Source organism: Herpailurus yagouaroundi, unplaced genomic scaffold (assembly GCF_014898765.1).
Source record: "Herpailurus yagouaroundi ecotype Mexico unplaced genomic scaffold, PumYag 222, whole genome shotgun sequence".
Taxonomy (NCBI): Eukaryota; Metazoa; Chordata; class Mammalia; order Carnivora; family Felidae; genus Herpailurus; species Herpailurus yagouaroundi.
Window position 1 is genome coordinate 16,608,516 of NW_024412453.1, and position 23,324 is coordinate 16,631,839.

Sequence of the window (23,324 nt, forward strand, 5' to 3'; positions counted from 1 at the left end):
GTACTGGGTACCGTGCTGGGTAGTTTGCAGCATCATCTCACCTCATCTCATGTTTAATAATCCTGTGAGGCGGGTGCCATATCTGTTTTCCACAAGGAATAAGAAGATCTCCTGGGCCACTCTTCTTGCCTCCTAGGAGATTTTTCAAGATGATATGTGTTAGGGGTGTCTGGGTGGCTCAGACAACTTCCAACTCTTGATTTCAGCTCAGGTCATGATCCCAGGGATCGAGCCCCACATTGGGCTCCCTACTGAGTGTGGAGCCTGCTTGAGATTCTCTCTTCCCTCTCTCTCTGTCCCTACCTGACTTGCGTGTGTGAGTGCTCACTCTCCCAAATAAAAAACAAAAACAAAAAATGACACGTGTTGGAAAGTAGCTGACTTTGATTCACAATCTGTCCGTGACTGACTCTAAAGTTTGTATTGGTTATATCACATCATTTTGTATGTAAGGTGGCAGGATTCAAAATACAGTGGGGAAGTGCATAATACCTAATTTTCTGTGTATGGATCAGGTTATCTGCATCTGTAAAATTTATAGAACAGGTAACTCAAAGAGCACGTCTTAATTTCCCAGAAGCATTTTTCATCCTATGAAAGGGTGTTCTGCTTATACCTTTCTAGAAAGCACACCCATATGTATTGAGCCTTGCCTGTGTTCTGATTGGGCTATAGATCGCAGTCTGAAATATTAACTCAGCCAAGCAGCTTTTGCAAGACCCATGAAGAAGTCAACTTTTCTGGCTGGTGCAAATGTGTGTTTACCTCATGAGCAGGAGGCCAGCACAATTATAATGTCTTTAAACATGATTTTTATTTTTACTTTTAAGTTTTTTTTTTTTTTTTTTTTTTTTTGAGAGATGGGGGAGGGGGTAGAGAGAGAGAATCCCAAAAGGATTCTCAATGTAGAGCCCCACATGCAACTCGAAGCCAGGAACCGTGAGGTCATGACCTGAGCCGAAGTCAAGAGTAGGACACTTAACTGACTGAGCCACCAGGCATCCCTAAATGTGATTTTTTAAAAGTGATTTGCCTCTTACATTTTGTTGTTGTTGTTAAAATACTACTGTAGCAAAGGTTTGAATTGTGACTTTCAAGGTTTTTTTAATTTTCAAAACACACCAAAGAACAAAGAATATTACAATCAATACCTATTTTTCCGTTTGTCAGAATTAACACTTGTTGGTGTTTATCAGATAATCTCCATAGGTTTTTTTCCCCCCATTTTTAAAGTATCCTTTCATTTTTAAAGCAGTTTTATATCTACAGAAAACTTAGAAGGTAGGACAGAAGACCTTGCATCTTCTTCCTTGCCTACCAGTTACATATTTTCCCCAGTACTGACATCTCTGAGTATGGTGTTTGTCACAATTAGTGAACCAGTATCGACACAGGATTTTTTATTATTAACTGAAATCTATCCCGGTTTCCTCAATTTTCCCCTTCTGTTGTAGGATCCCATCCAGGATACCACATTACACTTGTCATGTCTTAGGCTCGCCCCTCTTGCCTGTGACATTTTCTCCGACTTTCCTTGTTTTTAGTGACCTTGACAGTTTTGAGGAGGACCGGTCGAGTAGACTTAGGGTGCCCCTTTGCTGGGATTTTTCTGATGTTTTCCCATAAGACTGAGGTTACAGGCCGATGGGCTTATGGAAGGAAGATCAGAGAGGTACAGAGATAGAGTACCATTTTTATCAGTTCATACTGTCAGCACGGGTTACCATTATGGCTGATGTTGCCCTTGTCACCTGGCTGAGGTCCTGTCGGGTGTCTCTGCTGTAGCGTTCTTCTTTCTTCCCTCGTCCATCCTGCCCTCTTTTGAGGGAAGTCGCTAAGGGTTGGGGGTTGTGCTCTACCTGCCTTGTGCTGGAGTGTGTATGTAATGTTTTTGGAATGCTTCTGAATGGGAGGTTTGTCTCTTCTTCATAGTTTTTGAAATAAATGAAATCAAATTGCTTGATTAGCAAGCAATCTACATGTCTAGAGGCACCTGGCTGGCTCAGTCGGTGGAGCATGCAACTCTTGATCTTGGGGTTGTGGGTTCAAGCCCCCTGTTGCGTGTAGAGATTACTTAAAAATAAAATTTTAGGGGTGCCTGGGTGGTTCATTTGGTTAAGTGTCTGACTTTGGCTCAGGTCTTGATCTCACAGTTTGTGACTTGAGCTGTATTGACAGCTCAGAGCCCAGACCTGCTTCGGATTCTGTGTCTCCCACTCTCCCCCTCTTCCACTTGTGTTCCCTCTCTCTCTCCCTCTCTCAAAGATAAATAAACATTTTTAAAATTAAAGAAAAAGAAAATTAAAAAAAAAAAACTTGGTATTATTAAAAAAGAATACACAGGGGCACCTGGGTGGCTCAGTTGGTTGAGCGTCCAACTTTGGCTCAGGTCATGGTCTCATGGTTTGTGAGTTTGAGCCCTGCATCAGGCTCTGTGCTGACTGCTTGCTCAGAGCCTGGAGGCTGCTTCAGATTCTGTGTCTCCTTCTCTTTCTGCCCCTCCCCTGCTTGTGCCTTGTCTTACTCTGTCTCTCAAAAATAAATAAATGTAAAAAAAAAATTTTTTTTTCTTTTTTAAATGAATACACATAGGGGCACCTGGGTGGCTCAGGTGGTCGAGTGTCTGACTCTTGATTTCAGCTTAGATCATGATCTCACAGTCATGGGGTCAAGCCTTCAGTCAGGCTCCATGCTGAGTGGGGAGCCTGCTTAAGATTTTCTCTCTCTCTCCCTCCCTTTCCCCCTCCCCCACTGTGTTTTCTCTCTTTATCTCTCTCCCTCTCTCTCTCCCCACTCCTCCCCCCCAAAAAAAAAAACCCATATAGATTTGATTCATTTATTATAAACTTCTATTCATATGACTTCAAATTCCACCTTGTATTTTTTCTATTGCAATTTTTCTGTTATTGTTTATGCACACTTCTGAAGGTACATGCAATCAGAAAACTCCTTACGAGAGGTTCAAATAGTGGGTGTGGCTGGATCTAAGAAACCAGAGGTTTTGTTTTAGTAATTTTTAAAATAAAGATACACTCAGAAGTAACCCAAGTGTACATCATTAGATGAATGGGTAAAAAAATATGATGTACACCCACGGGAGTATTACTCGGCCGTAAAAAAGAATGAGATCTTGCCATTTGCAACAACATGGATGGACCTATAGAGTGTTACTGCTAAGTGATACTTAGTGATACCAAGAGTAAGACAAATACCATATGATTTCACTTATTTGTAGAACCTGAAAAACAAATTAACAAAAACAGACTTTTAAATACAAAGGATAAACTGGTGGTTGCCAGAGGGAAGGTTAGTAGGGGAGTGGATGAGATAGATAAAGGGGATTAAGAGGTACAGAGTTCCAAATACAAGATGAATAAGTCACAGAGATGAAAAGTGCAGCACAGGGAATATGGTCGATAATCCTGTGATAACGTTGTGTAGACACAGATGGTGTTGACTGCACTTAACCACAGTGAGCACAGAGTCATACAGAATTGTTGAATCAATATGTTGTACACTTGAAACTAATGTAACATATGTTAATTGTACTTCCAATAATAAAAAATAACTAAAGGCAGATTACAAAATTGGTGTGCAAGGGAGGGGAGAGGATGTACTCAATTATTAATGGAGTTTTCCCCCAGGCATTTTTGATTGTCTTTGATTTGCTTAATAAAATGCATTCTCTGTGTTCAAAAATTCCCTTTTGTGGGGGTGGGTATCTGCTGAGGAGTGAGCACCTTTCCTGAATGTTCTAATGAATTGAGTGTCCAGAGTACTCTAAGCAGCACCTCCAGAGCTCTGAATTTAAGGTTGATGACATTTTCTATTCAGGAGATGCAAATAATTATCAATGGATTGTAATTCCAAGGCCATGGCTCTGTATATACATATCTTTGCATATTATTGTATGTTTTAGAATAACACTGTGTCACTTTGGCTTGTGGCTTTTGAAAAATGGCACATACTCTGATGTAACCTCATAGCACCGGTTGCTTTGTTATCTACTAAGTGGAAACTTCGTGCCCTCAGTAATGAGCCATATTATTCATTTCATGTCTTTCTGCCAAGTATATGATGAATGAACTGGAAAACCAGCCATCTTAAATCCTAGAACAAGACAAGAGATAGATAATACCAGGAAATGCCAATTTCAAACATGGTCTTGGAATTATTGACTTTGTAAATTGTTACAGTTAGGGTACGTGCCTGTCTGTTTTCAGTATGGTAGAAAATGTATTCACTGCAGAGAAGCCTTTCTGATGTTAGAGATTTTCTGTGCTCTAGTTTGGAAAGAGATCTTAAAGCCACCTCCAGATGGCACCGTGCTCTGCGGTTTCCACATCATCCTCCTATGTGCTATCCCATGTAAGTCGGAAACAGGAAGTCCGAGCATTGGCGTGTGCTTGGCTCGCAAGGGTGTGTGGTCTCAGCGGGTGAGCAGCCGACTGAAGGGGCGTAGGGATAAGGGACAGACGAGGGAGGTTACGGGGCATGCTTTCTCCCCTGAAAACCTGGCACATTCTGTTTGGAGATTGACTGTGGAATGGGAGGCGCTGGCCTGCTTGGCATTTGTGCCAAAGGTTGTCAGGGTGTGGCTGCACCCAGGTGTGCTGCTTCGTGTGGGTTGAAGGAACGGTGTGTGCAGGTGGGAGCATCCTGAAGAGGGGAGCTGTGACTCTCCGGTAAGTCTGTCAGGATCTGATTGGAGAGATCACAGCAGATTTCTTCCCCGTGTGTCGATTTTGCGAATGATGTTCTTCTGAGACAGTGCTTACCTTTGATGAGTAATCATCATGATTAATAACCAGCTTACTCTTGCTTTTCCCAGTCTCCGTGCTCGTTTTAATTAATACCTTAGATCTATCAATTAACTCCCTGCCAGATGGCTGGTCACCTAGTCCTATGGTTGTGGATATTCGAGTAGAGACAGACTTTGAAACTGCACCAACAACTTCTCTAGGCCTGGTGGATACTCAGACTTCTTCCTGGCAGGTCTGTGTTCTTGCTGATGGTGATCATCGAGAACAGTCTCTGCCACAGTTGAATATTACTGTTACTATTTAGCCCGCCTCTCAAGAGTCAGCTCTGACCTCTTGAGCTATTCATCCGTCCCCCCGGGCCAGGACCCCTTTTCCCTCTTCTGATTGCATTTGACACTCCTTGTCCGTGCCCGCTGCTTCCCGCCCACGTCTGGTTTCCTTGTAGCTATGTTTCTCCTTGGGCTCGGGAAGACATGGCCCCGCTGCTGTGCACCTCCACTGCCCCATGGTCCCCGTCAGTGCTGATAACTTGTGTATTGCTGTGGCCTTTTCAGCTTCCACTGTCCCCAAAGATCAGAGTGTCACTGCTAAGAGCTCAGAGCTAGGAGGCAGGTGGGATTTAGTGAGAGGTGGGCAGACTTGATGGTCTCCTCCTTAAACAGGTACTTTCTCCTTACACATGCATCTTGCTATCTAAACCTGGGAGCCATACACATTTTGGTAAATCCCTCACCATCCAGTCTCCTGACTGTTGCTCTCCAAAGCTCGAATGGAACGGTGTCCCTGACTGCCGGAATTATGACAGAGTGCAGACAACAGGATGATTGTGCCTTTGTTATACCAGGAGTCAACTCTGCGGTTTCCAAGTTGATAAACATAAGCCCTTCGAGCAGTGTGCAGCTTTTTATATCCTAATTGGCTGTTGCGTATTTGCTTCTCTTTTCCCTTCTTCCAGCCTTCTTTGCAGATAGTGTTGGTACATGTCTGAGTGGCTAACCCTTGTTCAGGTTTTTTCTGGCCACATGTATATAATCCATTAGAGCAGAGGGTGACAACCTAGAACCATGTTATAACCAGGCTGAATTTGATTACATTACCACCAAGGAGTAATCTCTGGCAGTCATAATCCGTGTGATCTACCTAGTTGTATTCCGTGACTGATGACAGCTTACATTAATATTTTAGGTCCAGGTGTATGGCCAGACGGTGGGTCATCTTATCATTATGGGTAGTTAGAATGTTTAAGTCCAGAATAGCCTTAAAAAACAACTTTTCCCCTTAAGATAAAATAATGCTTTGTGTAGAGATTTTGAATAATACAGAAAATAGTTTAAAATTTTTTTTAAATCACCCATAGACCCTCTAGAGTTATCACTGTTAGATAGTTTGGTGTTCAGGGCTGGCTCAGTCAGAAGAGCATGCACCTCTTGATCTCGGGGTCGTGAGTTTGAGACCCACATTGGGTGTAAAGATTACTTAAAATTTTTTTTTCATGTTCTCCTAGCTGTGTGTGTATGTGTATGCATGCACACACATACATACACACCTGTTAATTGTAGGCATTCTATGTTTTGTATCCTTTTGTTAAAAATTAATGTACAAGATTTTTCTCTTGTCTGTAATGAGTGAGTTTTTATAATAAGAGTTTTACTTTTAATGCTAGCACTGCCTTAGGTCGACTTCACACTTTTCCAAGTGCTTTCACATACCTCCTTTATGAACATGGTGCAGAGTGTGTAGAGCATGGGGTTAACTGGGCGTCCTCACAGGTCCTCCTTGCTCCACCTCCTCCCCAGTACGCGGGGATGGCTGGAAACATTTTACTCTACAGAGTGTATTTCATTAGGACTTTTCACAGCTCAGTGTTTGGTTAGAAGTAGAGCCACGTGTGTGTGAAGCAGTGCTGTGTCTTCGAGTGTGTTTCGTGGTTTGAGATTTATGGCGTTTCCATAAGCTGGGCAGGACTTTATCCCCCCATGTCTTCCTGCAGCCGAGGCCCGTGGGGCTGGACAGCGGGCAGCCACAGGAAGCCTTGGGTTTGTGTCCTCACTGCTTCGTGGGGCTGGTCCTCCACCCTGGCTGTTTCAAGAGCTAGTTCCGTTTTCTTGCCCGACGGTAGAAGAGGAACATGATCTTCTGAAAAGTCAGCTTTCTTTCTTATCTTTCTTTCTGCTTTAAATTTGACCAGAAATCATCCTGGGCCGGCCTTCTGGAAGCCTTCTTTGTGTCCTCCGTCCCGTCTTACCTCTCCTCCCTGCATCCCTGCCTTCCCTGCTGCTCCCTCTGTGCTCTGGTGCCTTACTTTTCCAGGGGATTGTGAACACCTGCAGGAGAGTCCTCCTCAGCCTCACGGGAGTGCTCCGCAGAGGGCTTGGGGGAAAGGCTCGGGTCACCGAGTGAATTACTGGAAGCCCAGACCTCTATTCTGTTTGCTGCAGTGTAAATTAAAATTCGTCATCAAGATTGGCTTTTTGTAGGGTGCCTGGGTGGCTCAGTTGGTTAAGTGTCTGACTCTGGATTTCGGCTCAGGTCTGTGAGCTCGAGCCCTACCTTGGGCTCTGTGCTGACAGTGCGGAGCTTGCTTGGGATTCTCTTTCCCTCTCTGCCCTTCTTGCACACGTATGCTCTCTCTCACAAAACAAATACATAAACATTAAAAAAAAAAAAAAGATTTGCTCTTTGTAAAATAAAATGCTTTCCTCTTTTTGCCTTTTCTTTCTTTTATCACCTCCTCCCCCCTTCTGTCTCCATGGCCGCTGTGGGGTGCGCTGGGCCGGGCCTTTGCTCTCAAGGAATACTCAGTCCTACAGAGGCTGCTTTTCTCCCCAAGAAGGTATTTGGACCTGGAAGCATTGGGGGAAGGAATTGGTTGCCGTTCTGTTGCCCTTACCTGGGGTTACTTTGTGTGTGACACACTCTGAGATGCTATGGAGGGTGCAGAAAGGCTGGGCCCTGAGCAGTGTGGGTGGCAGGGAGACCCCCAGTGTTCTGGACAGGCTGCTGGCCACCCCACAGGGTCCTCATGGGGGCACTGTCCTGGGAGGTCCTCCTGCCCCAGGGCCCAGCACTGGGCTCTGCCAACTCCCAAGTCCCCAGTTGTCATCCACTGCGAGTAACTGGGCCTTCCAGGAGTGTGGACCTTATGTGAATCAAGAACTGGTTGTTTAAAACCAGAGCAGTCCTCGGATTTAGGCTCTGAAGGAACTTTAAAGGTCACCTAATGGTCACCTGAATGTTTCATGTTTTATAGCCGAGGAGAACTGAGACTTAGAGAGCCGAGAGGTTTGTCCTAGCCTTGAAGCTGATGAGCACAACACCGGGATTAGTCTCCCACTGCCCTTGGCCCGGTGCTTTTGCCAGCGAGCTGTCGGGAGCTGTGTGTCTGAATGTTGGGCCATGCCCAGGTAGGCCAACTGTGTTAAGGCCCTTGGTTTTGTTGCTAGCAGCTTTAGAGTAGTTGGGTGAATACAGATGGAACCCTAGGCCTGAGGCCTTGGCAGTGATTTGCTGCCCCATCACCTTCCTTTTAGCAGTTTCCATTGTTTCTAAGTCACGTTCTGGTCATACATCACCCGAGTGAAATACCATGAGAGTCGCTAAATACTCTTACCGATCTCGCAGTTGTGATTTATTGGTCTAAGGGAAGTGTCCAGACTCGGGGGCTGTGTATCTCCCTGAATAATTTCCAAGTTGGCAGCATTGTAAGAGATGAGTCCAGTGAGGTGGGCCAAGCCGCTCATGTGCCCAAGGCCCCCAGCCCAGTTCTCTTGCTCCAGGTGACGCTGCACAAGCCAGGCGACGTCCTTGGCATTGCAGTCTCTTGCGTATTTCTCCTTACTCTTGACTTGGCAAGTTGAGGTACTGGAAGGATTCCAAGAGCAAGCGGGTGATAGCAGACAACTGAATGCAGCCATGTCTTTCCATGAAAACTGCTTTTCTTGGCTTTGTCCCAACAATGGTAGGTTGCCAAGAGAAAATGCTTTTGGCTTTACAAATGATATGGCCATACTCTGGGTTAGTTCTGGTTCATTTTCGAAAAGAATGAATACTTCTGGCTCTTAAATTATTTGGCAAATGTTTGCTCACAGTGTGTGAGATTGTATTGTCTTTGCACACCCTTTCTGAGTCTGTGGCTTCACGTGTATGCCAGCCTGTGAAGGAAGAGGCTAGTGACCCTCCTGGACTGGGTCGAAGCCACCTCAGGATGGAGCCCTTGTTTCTGTGTCACGGCCGGCTTACAAGCGGGAGCCCCATCGTTCTCTCTTCTTGGTGGACGTATTCTTTCTTGTCCACTTCTTCCGTGTTTTGGTTTAAATTCCAACCCAGGAAGGTTAGGCCTAGGGTATACTGGCGTATTGTTATTACCTCTGATACGTCATAAGACTGAAGTGAACATTCCGAGTGGTGTTTTTAAGGCGAGAAAACAGTCTAAAGTGAGAACTGGAAGTGCAGCTTGAACACAGTTTCCCATCACAAGTATTGCTACGACTACTAAGTGCACAGGGTGGGGCTTGGCACAGGTTGATCTCATGTTTCTCTGAAAGTGTCTCATAATCCATTGCCAGTAACTCCAGCTGGCCTCTGCCTCTGAACCTACCTGTTCGAGTAACTTCCCACCATCATATGTTCTCTGAAAAAGATTCATTTATTTTGTTATGACCCTAAGCAGACTTTTGAAAGAAATCGTATGTAATATAAAACGATTTCTCCCCAAACAGTGTTAGCAGAGTCCTAGCCAACACCTGTAGCGCTTACTATATGTCACTTACCCGTCCTAAGGTCTTAACGTTTGTGAGTTTGTTTTACCTTCACTCAGTCTAAGCGGAGGTGCTATTTTCTCTATTTTAGAGGTGACAGAACTAGGGCACAGAGACGTTTAAGTAGGATGACCAGGACCACACAGCTATCACTTAGCAGAGCCACCCTGAGACCGGGTAAATATCCCCAGAGTCCATACACTTAACTACAGCTCGCTGCCTCACGGAATGAAATCTTACTTGTGGCTGTGTTTCAGTAAAACTTTAGTTTGTTTTGTTTTTTCAAAAACAGGCATTGGGCTGGCTTTGGCCCATGACGCCTGGTCTTTGCGGACTGAGCCTCCTTGTCGAGCAGTGTCAAGTGCCACGCGTGTGCAATCCGGATGTACCCGGAGGAGATGGGTTGTGCTCAGCAAGGAGGGGAGAGCGTCATGGTCAGTTCTCCAGCTGATCGCTGTGTCCTTTCTGGACCACCTGGCCTCATCCACACAGGGATAAGTTTTAACCAGATATTCTCTGAGGCCCTTCGGCCTGAAAATGGTAACCTGTCCAGCTGTCCCTACGAAGCTTACTGCTGACGGTCACGTTCTGTTTCCTATCTGTCTCCTGGCCGGCATCAATAGCGCCCCCCAGAGCAGGAATTCCTCTGCCAGCTCTGCCGTGTAGTGTGGTTTTAAGTGTATATCAAGGTGTGAGGATACAGAGTTCAGCTTTTGAAAAAAGAACATGTTCAGTGGTCTCATTGAAACCACATCAAACTTAGCGTCTGTCGCCACTTAATGCATTTCTAAAGGCCTGGCTGACGCGAAGTAAGATTGTTCGGTGGAAGCATCTTCCCTCCGGTGCTGTTCCTCCTCTGCCTTCTGTCCTCTCTCACATATTCTTAGCTGGTCACACAGCGTCGTCCCCATCAGGCTTTTAGCTCCTAAATGGGTATGATCTGATCCTTCCCAAGAGTGTGTGTTAAAAGAGCATGCTTGGAGGTGACAACTGGGGAGAGTTCATTTGTGAGGGTGGTGGTTTACTTGAGTGGTTGATGTCTTTGGACCAGAGACTGTCTACTGGAGAAGGCCCATACATAGCAGGGGTGTGTAAGATGTGGGGAGAGCTTGCCCTCCCCTGAGACTTGAGAGGGACAGGCAGTGGGGAGTTGGCTTCCCTAGGGCAGGCATCCTTAACCTATAGGGGATCTTAAGACACCCCCCTCCTTTGGGAATCTTATAATGGACCTTTTCTCCCCAAAATGCATATCACACAAAATTTCTAAGGGCATGACTGCCCCAGCCCCCCTCCTTGCCATGGACTACTGAGGTTAGCCCCTGTTCCCACCGCCCTGTCACCTGGGGGTTGGGCTGCTGCTGTTGGGGGAGGAGGTGCAGCCTGGGGGGGTGCCTAAGTGGAAAGCGCTTCTCTGTCCCTCTTTCCTATCAAGTAGCAAGGAGTCACTACTATTGTAGAAACCTATTTGGGGAAGAAATTTCTACAGTTAGGAGTTTTTTTTTTATTTAAACTCCCCTAGTTAGTTCTTTGGTTTTCAGTGTACTACCTTATTTGATTAGGTGAGTTACATGAGTAGTAAAGATGTTCCCAGGGTTAGTGGAGTGGAGAGAGTCTTGCTGTTTTTTTGGGAGCCCAGAGCTTTTTTTTTTTTTTTTTTTTTTTTTTTTAATGTTTATTTATTTTGAGAGAGAGCGAGCACCTCTGGGGGAGGGACAGAGAGAGAGGAACTGAGAGAACCTAAAGCAGGCTCTGTTGTCATGGGGTTCCATCCTGCAAACTGTGAGATCATGACCTGAGCCGAAATCAAGAGTCAGACACTTAACTGACTGGGCCACCGAGGCGCGCCCCCTCCCCCCCTCCCCGAGCTTTTTTTTAATTAATATATGTTGATAGTTTTCATATCATGACACAAGTAGAAAGTGAAAATATTTGTCCCACATGCAGAGGTCAGCAGAGGAGGCTGTTTGCAGCCAGTGGTGACCTCTTAGGCTGATAGATCATTATTTCTTTGCATCACTGGGAAGCCCTTGGGAGGCGCATGCCTGGAGCCCTGACCAAAGCCAAGGGTTTGCTGGCCCAGTGGATGTAGCGTAGAGGGCCCGTTTTACAGCAGGCCTGGCTCCTGTGGATGCTGTGCTGTGACACAGAGCTATATCATCCTCCCGTGAAACCGGCTCCTGGGGGCATAGTCTCCTCGCATGGCCGGCAGGCTGCCTGTCTGCTCCAGCCAGGAGCTCAGGTCGTCATGACCAGTGTTAGAAGATAGAAGGGGCTGTCTTCTGGAAGGGAAGTACCCTTCCAGCCAGTGGTGATGTCATTTGGGCCTGGCTACGGTGGCTGGTCCGCTGTTCTGTGATCGCATCTGCCCTCAGGGCTGACGTTGGGATTTCTTTCTGAGCCATGTGTCGCAGTGATCTCCTAGAGTGTTCGTTTATTTGGTTCCTTCCCCCAGGTGCTGGTTAAACACTCACTATGTGCCAGGGCCCAAGCACACAGAGGAGATGTGTTCCAGGAAGGCAAGTTTTATCCTGGTTTTGTGCCAAAGACAGATTTGTGGCAAAGAATGCCATAGAGTCGCGTAGCGTTTTGTACTTTCCACGCCGTATCTGTAGTACGCGGCTGTCAGAGTGTAAAGAGAAGCGTCGTCTACCTGCCCGTCTCCTGTAGATGGCTGTCACTCACCTACTTGCCAGACGGCTCAGGACTTCAGCAGTTTCTGATTGATGGGCCGGGCAGGGTGACCACAATTTGCTTCAGACACTGTTTCAGTAGTAAAGGCATGTGTAGGTATCGTTCAGGTTCCTTGAGCTAAACTCTGAAGAGAGATTTCCTCTTTGGATGTCATGCTGTAAAGCCCTGGTTCAGCTAATACATAATCCGCATCCCTGTGCGGTGGGGTGTGGGTAAGCCTCAGGGTCTGGCACCAGTGACTTTTCCTCCTTCTAATCTTGTTTGCGCTTTTCTGAGTACAGGGACTGCCCTTCTCCTGTCCCCTTCAATCGTGAGGTGAGAGCCTCAGACAACGGAGGGAGCAGGTTTTCACATGAGTGACACTCCTGGTCACAAGAGTGGTTTTTCACGGGAAGACATGGTAGACCTTCACTATTTAATTGAGATTTCTTTATGGGAGAGCTTCCCATACTTCCTTGTCAATTTTTTGTGTTTTCTGAAATTGAACTCGGTGCTTAAGGTGCTCCAAAAGAGTTGAGCTAACACCACGTGTGAGCTGTTGCCAGGTGAGGCAGAGCGTAGACATCAACTCCACAGGCTTTAATTTATTCATTCGTTCACCGTCAATTGAACAGTTTCCTAGTGCTGCTGTTCTGCCTTCTGAATTTTATTGAAAAGATTACATGCTAGTTCTCTAGCAGCCTTAAACCAGATCTGGATAAACTTCCGTTGCAAATAGAGCCCGGTTTACTAAGTTGTTACCAAATAACTGTTGGGAAATTAGAACAAATATGAAGATGTTTATTAATTGGAATTAGACCTTTTGATTTTAGTACTTTGTTTTATGCCTTGATGCTAAAAATGTGTGTAAACCTAGATTCGGGACCACATATATTCAGTCTGGTCAAAGGAGAGTAAGTATGGAACAGAAATTCAGAAATCTGCAAGTCTCTAGAAGCAAATAGTTTTGACCCCAAGCTGTAGGCTAGGACTGGAGAGCAGCTGTTAGTTCTGCCAGGTTATGTTGAGACGGTCCAGGACGGGGGAGATGGGAGGTACGGCCCTTTGTAAGACTGTCCTTTGGTCCCCCTGTTAGCTCTGACTGGGGAGGGTCAGCCCGGGGCTGGCTCTGGACCGAGGGGGTGGAGCTCTGCCTTAGAGCCTGGGCTCACTGTGCTTGATCTCTGGAGCTGTGTTTGTTGTCACAGGCTAAGGATGGTCCCCGGTGAACTGGACATTCCTTACCTGCTGTCTGTGATCTTTGACTTTGACTTTACCTTGCTTCTTGCCCCGTGAGGATCAAAACCACATTGAGACAGTTTCCTTCATTATTGGATGGTTAAGAAGAAAAATTAACAAGAATTCCCTGGTAAAATCTGTCAGAATGCGTTACACACTCTGAAACTCTTGGTTCAGCCAGTTAGAAAGTGCTCTGCCCAGAGCTAGTACCCAAACAAGCAGACCACCTACTCATTGCCCTTTCGCCCTGGCAAGATGATCATAGAAATAGGTTTTTCAAACCAGGTGGGGTGAACTTTGAGACTCACAGAAGCCCTTTGGGAGCTCAACGGCCTCTTGGTGTTTACTTCGTTCTGACCTTGGACGGTTGGTGCAAGTAGGAGGACAGTTACTTCTCCTTCCCACCCTCTCACTGCTGCCCACTTCGGTTTGCTGATGCTAGAAGCTTCCACAACAGCATTGATTTTCTCGTTTGTCACATTGGTGGGTTTGAAGAGTGCACTCCGTAACTGGTGGGAAAATGGTGTCTCTGCGTGTGCTCTGAACCGGGCCTGGCTTGCAGCAGGCCATCAGGAAGTACTGCTGACCGTGAGGACGAGTTTGCAGTAGATTTTTATGCAGTAAAACAAATTCTAAGCAATAATTACTACATGAGTTAATTTTGTGTAAAACTTTCTGAAAATACAAATTCTTGTTTCAGTTCTTCAGAGTTTCAGATAACAACTGAAGGAACCTGGTTCAGAACATATTAAGTTTCCTGAGCTACCATGTACTCTCTTTGCTTAAATCCTCTGAACTCAATGTTGAGCCTCGTTACTGGGCTTTGTGAAGAATTTGTTTTTCAGTGACTCAAGTTAAATTTGAAGTTCAGTTGAGTTTAAATTTGTTTCCATTTATTCAAGGAAAGCAAACAGGGCAAAAGTGGCAACTGGAATATGTTCGCTTTGAAAAAGGCACTTGAAAGTGCTCAGGAGCGAGATCTTCTTGGTTCTGCTGGTTTGTCTTTATTTCTGTTTTTATGTGGACATTTCAGCTGAAAGGGTCAGCTGTGTTAAGCATTGATTTGTCTGCAACCTAAAATCTTAGAGCTGAAAGATAACATGTAATTCTTCTTGTTAAGGACACTCCCCTTGCAAGTGAGATCGGGGTCCGTAGGAGGAACGAGTGTAAGTTACCCAGACAGAGGCAGCCATCCCGGTGTGGGGCTGCTGGGGAGAACCGATTCAGTTTCTTGATTGATCCCTAGGAGGTCTTCCCTTGGGACCCCTTCCTCCCAGTTTCCAAACATCAAACGCACCAAGATACCAGAAAAGTAGAGCGAGCACCAGGCAATAGGTAGAATGCTAGAACTTTGCGGAAAAGCAAGGCAGGCGAGAAAAGCCAGTCTCTGTTCCTCCAGAGGGCAGGTGGGGTTCCCGAGCTCACTCCTGTATCGGCTGGAGCTGGAGGGGGGCGTAGGTGGGGGCTCTTCCTTCCTGTTCTTGCCTTCAGCTACTGTATATTTTACTTTGTTTCACTAACTTAAAAGAAGAATTTCTTTATGGAACATTCGGACGTGTGATCTTAGAGAAGGTAATGTGACAGCCTCCACCCCTCCACACACACACGCGTGTCACCTGGCTAGGAGGAAGCAACATGTGGCCAGTCGTTCCTCATCTAGGCCCCCTTCTTGCCTCTACCCCATGCCTCATGGGAGTACTAAAGTGAATCCCAGACATTACATTGTTCCTTTGTCAGCGTGTCTCATGTGTGTTTTGAATGAATGGAAATGGAGTTTAAAACTGATGGGGGAAACCTGAAAGAAGTGGGCTAGTATTAAACACAAGGAGCTCCCCTTTGTCAGTGATTCTGGAAGCTTTTGTCTTCCGGATGATTTTCTCACTGTGTTGCTGCCCCTGTCGGGGTGCGGGGCGTGGGGGAGGGTGGAAACAGCAGTTCTCGTTTTGATGCCGGAGAGGATGGCAGACAACTGTTGCCGGCAGCTCCTTCGTCTTCCGCCTTCGGTGTGCAGCCACTTGAGCAAGTCACGCTGTTCGTCATGCAGAATGAACCTTGAGAATGAGCCTTTAATTTATAATCGAAATGAGGGTTTCACGAGAAGTAGTGATTTTTGCTTTCTTGGGTCAAAGGGAGCATTTCTCGGGCCCTTCCTTTTGTATGTGACCGTGTCGTGACAGCTGATGTTGCCTCTTTTTGTTTCAGATGGGAATGGCTGGTAACACAAGTCCATTTGGACAACCCTTTAGTCAAACTGGAGGGCAGCAAATGGGAGCCCCTGGAGTGAACCCCCAGTTATCCAGCAAACAGAGCATGGTCAATAGTTTGCCTCCCTTCCCTACAGACATCAAGAATCCTTCCGTCACCAACGTGCCAAACATGGTAAGTTGCCCTTGGCTCTCTGGCCGTGGTCTCCAGTGGGTGCTCTGGTGTGTGGGGTGTGTCATGCTAACAGTGAAGGTCTGCAACCGGACACATGTCATGGGTGATAGGAAAATGTATTTCTCATGAGGAGCACCCTCTCAGTGAGTTAGTTTATGTTTTCTTCGATGAGCTGGCAAGCAGAGGCTAGGTAGAGATGGTTTAGCCAGTCCTCCTCGGCTCCCAGGTGCGAGGAGGAGGTTCGCACCTGCGAATGACAGGTAGTGGAGCAGGAGAGCTGGGATTTTCTCACGCTTCCTCTTGGTGGTTGAGGCTGTCAGAGAAGCCCATCGATTTGTGTTACAGACGAGGGCATTTATGTCCAGAGGACTATATGGTGTTTGTGCGAGAAGGGTATCGTGTCCAACTTGATAGGTGGTTTCACACGTGTTCCTTCTTGAGATTTCCCACCTATGAGATAGGAACTAGCCTTGGAGCCTCTCAGCCTAACTCACCAAGATAGAAATGGGAGAATAGCTCCTTTTGCACCACAAAATGGAATGCTTTAAAATTCCAAACGCTAAGGGGGAAGTGTGTTCTTTCGTCAGACTTCACCGTGCAGTGCACACTTAGTGGCTGAGTATCTGGTGTGCGTTTGGTGGTCAGTCAAGGCCGGGAACAGCCCGCTGTCTCCTTCCCCAGGCTTGTTGCTGGGAACCCGCCCTTCCCAGCTTGCCTTCCATGTAGTTGTGCCGTGGTGATTTAGAAAGGCTCAGAGGAGAGCCAGCGGATTACATTCAGAAAAGTAAAACGTTTGGTTTGTCTTTCGATTTTTAAAAACTTTTTACTTAAATGTCTGCTGTGAAGATACCACAGAGAATTCCTGTGTATCTGTTGCCTGGCTTCTCCTGATGTTAGTTAGCATCTTCTGTAACCTTGGTGCAGTTGTCAAAACTAAGAAGTGGACATCGCTTAGAGTCCTGAAAGTTGTGAGGTTGTCGGAAACAGGGGCGGAGTGGTAAGAGCGAGGTGTCCTGATCAAGTGTTACCTCTGTTACATTCTTTGTTCTTTAAAAAAAAAAAAAAAAAAGGCGGGGGGCGCCTGGGTGGCTCAGTCTGTTGGGCGTCCCACTTCGGCTCAGATCATGATCTCGCAGTGTGAGTTGGAGCCCCGCGATGGGTTCTGTGCTGACAGAGCCTGGAGCCTGCTTTGGGTTCTGTGTCTCCCTCTCTCTCTGCCCCACCCCCACGCATACTCAGTCTCTCAAAAATAAACATTAAAAAAAAAATTTAAGGAAAGGAGGGTACAAGTAATAAAATCTGTTCTCAAACTAAAGTTTATACTACTTTATTTCTTCTGATCATCTCCCTGTAATCTCCCTGGATCTGCTGCTCTCCTTGCAGTGACATTTTGTTGTCAGGACCGTGCTGTTCTCAGCTGTGCATATCCAGGACCCGAAACTACCCCTGGTGCTCCTTGGGTTGACCCCTCCAAGCTCCAGGGCAGCGAGCCGGGACCTGGCCCCCACACTCTCCCTGGTCTTTCCTGCTCTTCCTTTTCCAGACTCCTTGTGTGGCCGCCGGTGCTGGCGACTGTCACCTACGCCTGGCCGTGGAGTGAGAGTGTGTGCTTTTGTATAGGCGTTCCCCGTTTGTGGTCTGGGAAACCCCGGCTAACGTCCTTTCTTCTCTTTCCAAACCCTCCCCAGCGTCTCCTTCGCCTCCAGCTTGGTGGCAGAGTCCTCTTGCCTCGTGCTACCTGCCTGCCTGCCCCTGCTTCCAGTGACCGAATTCCTGGTTGTGGTGTGCACGTCAGGGGCAGGTTCGTTCTGGAGCGTAAAGAGGCTTCTGGTTCCCTTCCCCTGGGCCGGGGCTCATGGCGATAGCCCTTTGGTCTGGGACAGCGCTTCTCTCCCCCTTGGCCCCGGGGACGTTTGGGGCTGGACCCTTCCCTGTTGGGAGGTCTATCCTGTGTACTGTGCCCCTCACCCAGCTTCTGCTCACAGCCCTTTGTCCCTCGCACCATCGCCCCAGTTGAGAGCGCCTGCTCTGGGACGTGGTCGGGGGCCCGTAGCAATAGCGCTCCAGCTTTCATCTGTGTCTGTGACACCTGACACATAAAACCAGTTTTCCCCATCCGCCCTTTTCTCTCCCTCTCCCCCTCCGTCCCGACCACACACTCTTTCTCACCCCTACCCCCCTTAGCCTTATCAGAATGTCAGGGTAAACTGAGGAAGTATTGTCTGTGGAGCTGCACTGTTTGCCTAGCTCCACTTTCCCACAGGGGCACGTGTGGACTTTGTGGAGATCTCCAGCAGGTGCCTTTGGAGGGCAGGCTTTGAATGCTGTCCTCAGACGTTGACCTGGAGGGCACGGGGCGTACTTGATCAGCGTGTGTCTGTGAAGGAGCGTGAGCCAGTCACAGCCTTGGTGCTGTTGGGATGGGAACCAGAGGGGACTGGCAGAGACGTGAGACAGCAAGTGCGCATAGTTGGCCTGCCATCTTTCTGAGTGTCCTCATGCCCTGCGCTTGACCTTATTTCTGCACCAGCCTCTTAAAAGACATTATGACATGTCCCATTTTACAGATGGGGAAGTTGAGGGTCTGAGGGGCTTTGATTTGTTCAAGGCTACGTAGCTCCTGTCTGCAAAGCCCAAAGCTCTTTTGAATAATGCCTGGTGTGGTTTTTGTAGCCCCAAGTCACCGGGAACCCCTCTCTAGTCTGTCTCCGTTGCTTCCTTCAGCATGTCTTGTGCTCTTCCTTGGATTTTCCAAATTGTATCTGTCCCTTGGAATCCATTCATTTTTTTTTTTTTTAATTTATTTGTTGTTTTGCACAGTGAGGGAAAGAAGGTAGCAAAAACTGGGTGTCTTTAATGAAAAAAAAATGGGAAGCTTTGATCTCATTTGTGCGTTTTGTCATGCTTTGGGGAATCAGCTTTTAAAGCGCAGCTAGATTTGGTGCAGCAGACAACTCCCCTCAGAGCCCTGGTGCCCTGGTTGGAGCTCTTCATGGAGTGATTTTAAGCCACTTAGTCGTTGGCTTTGGGGCTCTGGCTTCTCTCCTCTCCTACTTTCTGGAGGATTCCAGCATCCTGGGTAGTTGTTGAGAAAGGCTGAGGATGTAGCCATCCCTTTAATTCACCCCATTTGTTGAAAACTTCCTCTCGGCCCTCACGCCAGGATGCAGGTGTGGGTGGGTGATATAGGGCTCACCTCCTCTTTCAGGAAACTTGGGAGGTGGTGAGGTGATTGAAAACAAATAATCACAAACACAAACTGCCCCAGCAGCTCTGAGTAGCAGGCAGTGGTTGAGGTTGATGTGGGGACCTCCTTAGATGAGCCATTGGAGAGAAGGCCAGACCCAGCAGGGACATTTAAGGGCGAGGTCAGAAGGACCTGTGGCAGAAGCCACAGAGACCCCGGGGCACTGGGAGAGCATTGGCTGTGTAGGAGCCAGCAGGCAGCCACCGGGCACGGCAGCTCTCAAGTGAGGGCAGAGTGCTGTGCATGTATGTTGGGGGCCAAGCGGGGACCAGCTCAGGGAGGGCTTTGGGTGGCAGGGATCGCTGCGTGGTCTACGCCAGAGGACACACTTGATCACAGAAGGGAGGGTCCAGGAGACCGCACACGGTTTGCCATTGGAATGGAAGTGTGGGGCCACCACGTAAGGTGGCTTGGTGGGTGGTGGGACCATTTACTGGGTTGGGAGAGAAACAGACTGGAGATGGGTGAGGAGGAGGTGATGGAGGGGAGGGCGTTTGTAACTGTACTTCACCTGTGTTCCTCTTGAGATGCCTGTGGGATGTCCAGGCGGAGGCATCAGGCAAACGGGTGAGCGTCCAAGTAGGGCAGCCGCGGTCCCACTCCACAGGGAGCGGGAGATCCCTGGGAGCGAGACCGGTGGAGGAGAAGCAGGGTAATGGGCTGCTCTCCCTGCAGCCGAGAGAGGAGAGCACTTGAACAGGAGGCACTGGTGGCTGCCGAGATGGTGAGTCAGATGAGGGCAGGAGAGAGCCCCCGGGATGTGCGGGTCAGTTTACGGGATGGTCTTTTTTCTTTGAAGTCAGCGGTCATGGGGACCCTTGGGTGCTCTCTTGTCGCCCACAGGGTTCCCAGCTGTCCTGACCCTCCGGGACGTGTGCTGGGATGTGCTGTGGCCTAGAGTCCCTGGTGCAGCGAGGGCCGTGGTTGAGGGTGTATAGATTCTCGGCATAATATTCAAAAGCAAATTGGCATGTATCTCATCACAGTTCTAACTTTGGCTATTGTGTTTGTAATTTCTTAACTTCTTACAGATTATTTAAGTTAGTTAGAAATTTTATCACAGTGTTACTGTATTTCATGATTCTGAGATGCACTTTTTTTCCGGATTGTAGTGTCTTTGAAATCAGGAGGTGTTTTAGAAAGCATCAAGATTTAGATCTAATAAAAGACACTATGTATGTTATTTTACTTGTTCATCATCTAAATTAATAAGAGCGACATAACTGTTAACATACATATTCAGTGTATAGTTTTCCAGGAGAGCTCTCATGGCTCTAAGGATTTTTTCATTATTTAAATTGTTCTGACCAAAGAACAGGAGCAGATTTGGCTACAGGTAGAGGTTAGGTCGTCTTTGCGTGGCCTGGGATTGAGGTCCCTGTGGGTCGTCTGGAAGGAGGAGTGTGCACGACGATGTGTGAGGAGGCAGAGGGGGAGAAGTTCCAGGGCAATGCTCTGGAAGGGGAGGCCCCTCGTTCCTGGTGACGTTGTCCTTTCTGCCATTTTCACCTGAAGAAGTCCTAACACGAGAGAACGAGGGAGCATTTGCAGGAAGGAGGGAAACTCAGGCCTCATTTGGGACTGGATTTGTCAGTTAGGTCATTGCTGACCTTCAGGACAGGTCCCGGGTTGTTTTTAATGGAGCGTTGTTTAGAAGTGGGGCACACCTTGGGTGTGTCTAATCTGAGAAAGTTGAGTGACCGAAGGGCCTCCTCACCAGCTTCTGCGGCAGGATTTCCTTTGGGGCTCCCGGATGCGGGCTCCTGCGAGGGTACTGATAGGAAGTTAATGGGCAGGGTGGTGGTCTTGTTTGGTCTGGGGGTTTTGTTTGTTCGTTTGTTTTCTTTGCTTCTTGACAAAAACTCAGAACTCCATTATGGAGCCTTCCTGTTCTTAAAGTTGTAATGCAGGGAATCAGGAGTGCTACTTACTTGTAAATTTGCTCGCAAGAATGTGTTAGGAGGCGCTTTGGTCACTTGTCACAGGAGTTTGAAGTGGAAGCTTTGGGCGAGGCCCCCAGGTGGCTGCTGATCCAGATCTGTCCACGGAAGGCAAACGTGGCCAGTGGAGGCGTGTGCCCCCAGGGGAGGGTCAGAGACGGTCTTCTGTGTCCCGCCAGAACGACATAGCTGGGATGGGGCTGTTAGCTGCTTATGGGAGGCGAGCATTCTGCCGTGGCCCTTCGGGCTGTCTGTGCGTCTCGGGGTTGTGTCTCTGTTTCTTAAGGTGTGTCCGTGGACCCACTGCGGCAGAGTGCCGGGCTGCCTGGTCAGAATCTTTTAGAGAAAGGGCGGGAAATCCCTGCTTTTGTGGTCGCTGTTGAGTTTCTCCTTTCTCGGTTTCCCAGTTCCTTCTATCAGGAGAATCACCACAGAGGGGAGTTTATCGTTTTGTCTCTTACACCGGAATCTGTAGTTTTAAACAAGCTTCTCCGGCGACTCCGATGTAGAATAACGTTTTCAAGAGCCCCTGTCCATTACAGCGTGGGCACCCTGGTGTCTAGCCCTCATGCCATCGAGTGGGCTTAGTCGGTCTCTGCCTCCCCGTTAGTACCTCACAAGGCTTCCCCCCGCCCTTGTTTGTCTTATCTCATAATTTTCTGTCTCTGGTGTCCAGTTTCTGATCGCTGAGGGGTCAAGACTTGAAATGACCGAACGGGGTGAAGCGTTGTGAACCCGCGGGTTCCCTGTGGAGGTGCTCCCCTGTCCGTAACACCGACACGGGCTCCTCGTACTTCCGAGAGGGAGTGTGACATCACTGGCCGGTTGCTAGGTCCCTCCACCCAGGGCTGAGGACTTCTGTCCTTCTGGGGAAGCGAACCAACAGCAAGTAGTGGTCACGCCAGCTGAGATCACTCTGCGGTCACAGTCCGTGCCTCAGTCCTTGAATTGGAGAGCGTGGGCCCCCATCGTTATTTGAAACCCCAGGGTTTGTCCGTGGGTCCGTGGGTCCGAAACCCCAGGGTTTAAGAGTTGACATCTGATTCTCTCGTCTTATTCCTTCATCTGTATCTTGAAGGTCCCTGAGAAAATGTGGATACAGGGCCTTTGAAGAATAACTTTTAGTCTAGACTTCTTATCAATAGCTCTGTAAGTCCTTCCTACCGTTTAACCTTTTGTTTTTGGCAATAAATATCAGCTGGGAAGCAAAGCCTCAGCACAAAATAGGACACGTGGCAAATAATCAGGAAACTATAAATTGAGGAAGCCCCTTGATGTCAGGCACAGGCATAGGGATTGCAAGCACTCAGTCAAGGTCATTTGACTTTCTTTCCAGAGTGTGATCAGCACAGCCTTTCTGCAGTGACACCCTCTAGGTAGCAGGCTCCCTGACCTCCAGAGGCCCTCCGCCCTCGTGCGTCCTGTCAGATGGCGGGCCGGCAGGAAGGCTCTGTGTGCCTGAGGCTGGGCCGCGTCCCCGCTGACTGTTGGTGTCAGGACTTCCACCCACCCCTCATCAGCAAGCGCGGACGTTTACCGGGTTTACCAGGAGATTCTCGGGATGGGGTGACCCTTCGAAGAACTTGGTAGAGAGCACGTTCCACCTGGATGGGGACAGTCATAGCTCCCACAGGTGCATCACCCTGACTGCCCCTTCCCTTTCCATGGCCACCCAAAATGGTTGTGAGGCTCGGGTCACCAGACACCGATTTGTCACATGAGGAATTTGCTAAATTATCAAAAACTTACTGTAATAAGTCTTCAAGAAGAATATTTCTGGGATGCCTGGGTGGCTCATTCGGTTAAGCGTCCGACTTTGGTTCCGGTCATGATCTCGCGGACTGTGACATCGAGCCCTGCATTGGGCTCTGTGCTGACAGTTTGGAGCTTGGAACCGGCTTCAGATTCTGTGTCTCCCTCTCTCTCTCTTTCTGCCCCCGCTTGTCCCTCCTGGGCAGACTGACTTCGGTTCAGAAGGAGTGACCTTGAGGCTGGGGGAGGGAGTCATGGGAGTGGCCAGTGGTCAGTCCCTTGCCTGTGGCCTCCCCTGTCCCCAGCTCACCCATCATGTTTTCTTTCTCGTTGTAACCATTTGTTCTCGGTTCTAAAATCACAGTATTTTTTATTTGGAAGATTACTTAAAAATCATTCTTGTCCAACTTGTTCATTTTAAGTTATTGTCCTTTGGGATTTAAATCTTATATTGTAGGGGTGCTTGGCTGGCTCAGTCGGTAGAGCATGTGACTCTTGATCTCCGGGTTGTAAGTTCGAGCTCCACATTGAGTGAAGACATTGCTTAAAAATAAAATCTTTAGGGGCGCCTGGGTGG

At 47.9% G+C, this 23,324-nt stretch overlaps 1 protein-coding gene across 5 annotated transcripts in view; it reads left to right on the forward strand.

The window, feature by feature from the left end:
* The window catches only part of CREBBP (CREB binding lysine acetyltransferase), a 126,337-nt gene that overhangs the window by 41,530 nt on the left and 61,483 nt on the right, over positions 1 to 23,324 (forward strand). For 4 of the 5 annotated variants that reach the window (XM_040459185.1, XM_040459182.1, XM_040459183.1 and 1 more), the window contains one exon: positions 15,632 to 15,808. The exons of the other annotated variant lie outside the window; for it this stretch is intronic. In XM_040459185.1, coding sequence (XP_040315119.1) covers positions 15,632 to 15,808 — 177 coding nt within the window. The remainder of the gene's footprint in view (positions 1 to 15,631; positions 15,809 to 23,324) is intronic. 5 annotated transcript variants of the gene reach the window in all.